Below are 4,992 nucleotides of genomic sequence, written 5' to 3' on the forward strand. Positions count from 1 at the left end.
TTATGTTGTAATCTGTGTAAGCCGGGTACACACTAATCTCAACAATCTGTGTAAGCCGGGTACACACTAATCACAACAGTTCCACTTAAAGAACCCAGCGTAGTCCGATTATTTCAATAGTCCTGCACTATACTGTCTGTTTTGATTATCCCATCCTTTTACTGCTTTGATTATCCTATCCTTTTACATGCCTTCTTCTCTCCTATCTATCCTCACATTATCCTCTCCCACCTTTCTCCTCCCTTCCAGTATGAACCCAAATGGAATCATAGTTTACATCCCAAATATCGTCGCTCTGCCAAGGTAGGTATGCTATTTTACTTAAGTTATATATAAAAATGGATACTTACGAGTAGGTTTTTATATACCGACTCGGAGTTTCGTCTATTTCATAGACATTTTCAAGGGAAACTGAGTGTAGGTAGGTAAGTATGCAGGGATAATAAGGTAAGGTAGGCATGCTTGTTTTCTCTCTCTCTCTTCCTTTATTTCTCTCTCTCTCTCTCGTTCTTTCTCTCTCTCTCTCTCTTTCGTTCTTTCTCTCTTTTTCTCTCTCTCTCTTTCGTTCTTTCTCTCTTTTTCTCTCTCTCTCTCTCTCTCCATCTCTTTCTTTCTCTCTCTCTGTCTCTTTCTTTTTCTCTCTCTCTATCTCTTTTCTCTCTCTCTTTCTTTTTTCTCTCTCTTTCTCTCTCCCTCTCCCTCCCTCACTCTCTCCCCTTACAAAAAAAGTACTTGGGTAGTCAAAAATCCTAGTGTCTGCCATCCAAGGCATATAAATATTGTAGTACGAACTATTTCTAGTCGTAGGTGCCTTGGATGGCATTGAACGTATTATTTGAATATATTTTGAAATTTAACACTAATCATTTTCCCCCACTCTTCTTCTTCTTCTTCTTTGCCTTTTCCCGTGTTTAGACGGGGTCGGCGTTTTATTGTCACCCCTAGGGTGATCGCTTTTGGGCTGACATTTGTCTCTCTCTCTTTCTCCATCTCTTTCTTTTTCTCTCTCTATCTCTTTCTTTTTTCTCTCTCTCTTTCTCTCTCCCTCCCCTCTGCTCTCTCTCCCTCCCTCACTCTCTCCCCTTATAAAAAAAGTACTTGGGTAGTCAAAAATCCCAGTGTCTGCCATCCAAGGTATATAAATTGTAGTACGAACTATTTCTAGTCGTGGGTTCGATGCCTTGGTTGGCATTGAACGTATTATTTGAATATATTTTGAAATTTAACACTGATCATTTTCCCCCACTCTTCTTCTTCTTTGCCTTTTCCCGTGTTTAGACGGGGTCGGCGTTTTATTGTCACCCCTAGGGTGATCGCTTTTGGGCTGACATTTGCTTTTGGCTACTGAAATTTTACGAGCGGCTGCCCCTCGCACTCAACCTTTGCTATTTCTATGGAAGGGGAAATTTCAGGCTGGTAACATCTCACTGTTTAAAGTCCCCCAGTCACTAAACCGGTCTATTGGGCTGACATTTAGTTTAGAAAATCTTACAAGTGGATACCCTTCTGTATTTGCAGGCTCATGAGCAATCACCGTCAGGCCCTTACAAGTTAGTCTGGTATGGAGGAGATAAGGAGAGCAACATTCCACGAGCTCTGGCTGTTACTAGAGGCAGGAAGGTAAGATACCCAAAAGTAATTAAAATTATTTAAAAATATTAAACTTTCTGGACTTGGTGGGGCATTACCGCTCACCTTAATAAATAGGGAAGTGAAGACAGGAGAAATCCAGCCGTTCCGAGAACGAACCTTATCCCTTCAGAATAAAATCCACCCCGGGCGGGAATCGAACCCCGGGACCTAGCGCCTTCATGGCAGAGAGAATTTTATTACTTAACTCTTACCAAATAAACGGGAGATTATTAGAACTGCTGTCTAAATGAGGGGGCCTGTTTTTCTTTTTCATTTCCAGATCGAGATTTGGAATGTGGATGGTATTTACGAGTCAAACGAGAGCCTAGCTTCCACCACAGCGCTACCTCTATCCTCAGTGAGAGAGCACATATTGGACATGAACCAGCACACTGACCTCGTCACTCGGGTTTGCTTCTCGGTAGATGGCGCTGCTGTAGCCACTGCCAGTCTGGATGGACGGATCATGTTTTTCCAGGTGGGACTCTTACGAGTTTTATTATTGATACTTGGCTGTGCGATTAGTGCGATTACTTGGGTGAAGTTTCATTTATAGAGCAGAAAATGTGAGGAACTAGGGAATTTTTCTTTTTCTTCTACGACCTCTAGATCCGGAGATAAATCGATTTAAAAAAATACCGGTAAATCTTGAACTCTGATGTCCCTTGCGCGATGACGTCATAGTACATGACTCTTTCAAGATCTCCTTGTTTGTGTGCATGCGTTTCTGCGTATTTCGTAAACTTTGACGTCACGACTCTTTGAACTTTTTCATTAGAACGGCAAACAGAAATTGAATTTCCGATCTTTAAAAAATACCGGTAAATCTTGAACTCTGGTCACGGCATACACTCCCGTGCGCGATGACGTCATAGTACATGACTCCTTCAAGATCTCCTTGTTTGTGCGCATACGTTTCTGCGTATTTCGTAAACTTTGACGTCACGACTCTTTGAACTTTTTCATTAGAACGGCAAACAGAAATTGAATTTCCGATCTTTTAAAGTTATATTTTCGGAGTTCTGACCTCAGATTTGGATTTTTTATCAACTTTTTACTCAGTCGACACAAACTTGAGCTATTCTGCTAAAGTTTTAAACGAGGAGGATTCAGCTCAAAGTTTATTGAGCTCGAGATTGAATTGTCCTGAAGATGAAAAAAAATCCTACCTACTTCGTTGAGGTAGTGGTCAAGCCAGCTCACCTGGTAAACAGGAGGGCGCGAGTTTAATTCAAAAAGAAAAAAAAAATCCAGAAATCAACCTTTTATCATAATTTTACCCAAATGCAACTGCTCCATTATTATTTTCTATTTCAGATCGTAGATCTCGATGAGCCCAACGTGCCGAAGCCCCTTCACTCCTGGCGTCCCCACAAGGGCGCTACCTACCTCGGTGAGGTAGTGGTCAAGCAGCTCACCTGGTAAACAGGAGGGCGCGAGTTTAATTAAAAAAAAAAAATCCAGAAATCGACCTTTTATCATAATTTTACCCAAATGCAACTGTTCCATTATTATTTTCTATTTCAGATCGTAGATCTCGATGAGCCCAACGTGCCGAAGCCCCTTCACTCCTGGCGTCCCCACAAGGGCGCGCCAGTCACCCACATGCTCCTCCTGGATAACTACGAGGAAGATGTCTTCTGGCGCTTCCTGGTGTCGTTCTCCGACAACAACTCGGTCATGAAGATTTGGTCGTGCGAATCGTGGCAATGTTTGCAGACATTCAGTTTCCATGGTTCGACCCCCGGGGATACCATACATATGATCCCCTATGTGGATCGGTACTCGAAGTATATCTACTTGTCGGACTGCTACAATAAGGTATGACCTTCTAAGGAATTTATCCATAGTAGGTATCCATACATATTATCTCGTTTAAGATTTTAGAGTTGCGGCCGCAAAAGGTCTCCGGTGGCAGCAACTTCATGGCAAGAAAAAAAAAGAGAGAGAGAGAGGGAGAAATGACCAGAAATGAATGCGCGCATGCACGCGCACACACACGCACAAACAAACACACATTGCGTTGCCTACAAGGGAGCTTTAGTCGGGACAGTTGATGTGACGTCATCGTGTGCGGAAGCGTATGCTGTGACGTCAGAGTTCAAGATTTACCGGTATTTTTTAAATCCATTTATCTCGCGGGGAAGTAGTTGAAGAAAAAGTAAAATTCCCTAGTTCCTCATTTTTTGTGCCCTTTTTCTTTGACCTAAGACGCCTAAGTAAGCGTCGATGGTCTATTTAATTTGAAATGAAGAGTTTCCTGCACGCCTAGTTAGCTTAGTTGGTAGCGCGTCTGCCTTGAAAGCGCGAGGCCGCGGGTTCGATTCCCGCCCGGAGCGGATTTTATCCTGATGGGATAATGTTCGTTCTCGGAACGGCTGGCTTTTTCCTATCCTGTCTTCCTTCTCTCTTCAATTGCGGGACGATCAGACCTTAGCAGTTACAGTTCCCTCTGTCAAATCTCTTTTTAAAATAAAAAGTTTCCCTCTTTATTCCCCAGGTGTTCTACGTACTAGAGTTATACAACGACACTTCCCGTCCCGTAGCCTACGTGTTCAAATTATTGCGGGACGATCAGACCTTAGCAGTTACAGTTCCCTCTGTCAAATCTCTTTTTAAAATAAAAAGTTTCCCTCTTTATTCCCCAGGTGTTCTACGTACTAGAGTTATACAACGACACTTCCCGTCCCGTAGCCTACGTGTTCAAATTTGCCGCCTTCCTCGTTATATCCCCTATACTAAGCGTTCATGTCAATAGTTGTGAGGTGGTACCTAAGAGGTGTAACATGAGTAGCAGTGGACTCATGTTGGGTACTGAAGATGAAGATGTGTACTGGAGTTATACAACGACACTTCCCGTCCTGTAGCCTACGTGTTCAAATTTGCCGCCTTCCTCGTTATATCCCCTATACTGAGCGTTCATGTCAATAGTTGTGAGGTGGTACCTAAGAGGTGTAACATGAGTAGCAGTGGACTCATGCTGGGTACTGAAGATGAAGATGCGGAGAGAGAGCGTGAAAGCAAAGAGAGAAACGTTGGAGATGGAACAGCTCAAACGAATTGTTAAATTGCATCAATCGTTGCTTCAACTTCAGGACAAGGTGTGTGTAATGTCTAGGTATCTGCGAAAGAGGCGGAACTCGATTTGGGTCTTGGGTGTCTAATTAACAATAAGGTACTTAGGTGTCGATGATATTCTGTCGGTATTGGTTGAGAATGCTCTCATCATCGTGAGTATATAATAATTTAGCAGATTTAGCTCATTGATTCAGAAACGGGAAGGAATAGCTCTCAAATTTGGAAAAAAAAACTAATCTGTATTTTGGAAAAAAGACTAATCTAGTTAGCTTGGAGAGTAAC

General features: G+C 42.6%; 1 protein-coding gene across 1 annotated transcript; it reads left to right on the top strand.

Moving 5' to 3' along the window:
• Positions 1-120: 120 nt before the first annotated feature.
• Positions 121-4,699, top strand: LOC103521805 (enhancer of mRNA-decapping protein 4-like; the record flags this gene model as incomplete). Its single annotated transcript, XM_026832316.1, has 6 exons — positions 121-303; positions 1,519-1,620; positions 1,913-2,110; positions 3,160-3,453; positions 4,133-4,140; positions 4,462-4,699. Coding segments are annotated over 6 exons (1,023 nt in total), but the record flags the coding sequence as incomplete, so codon positions are not given.
• Between the last annotated feature and the right edge of the window lie 293 nt (positions 4,700-4,992).

Source organism: Diaphorina citri, unplaced genomic scaffold (genome assembly GCF_000475195.1).
Source record: "Diaphorina citri unplaced genomic scaffold, Diaci psyllid genome assembly version 1.1 scaffold5990, whole genome shotgun sequence".
NCBI lineage: Eukaryota > Metazoa > Arthropoda > Insecta > Hemiptera > Psyllidae > Diaphorina > Diaphorina citri.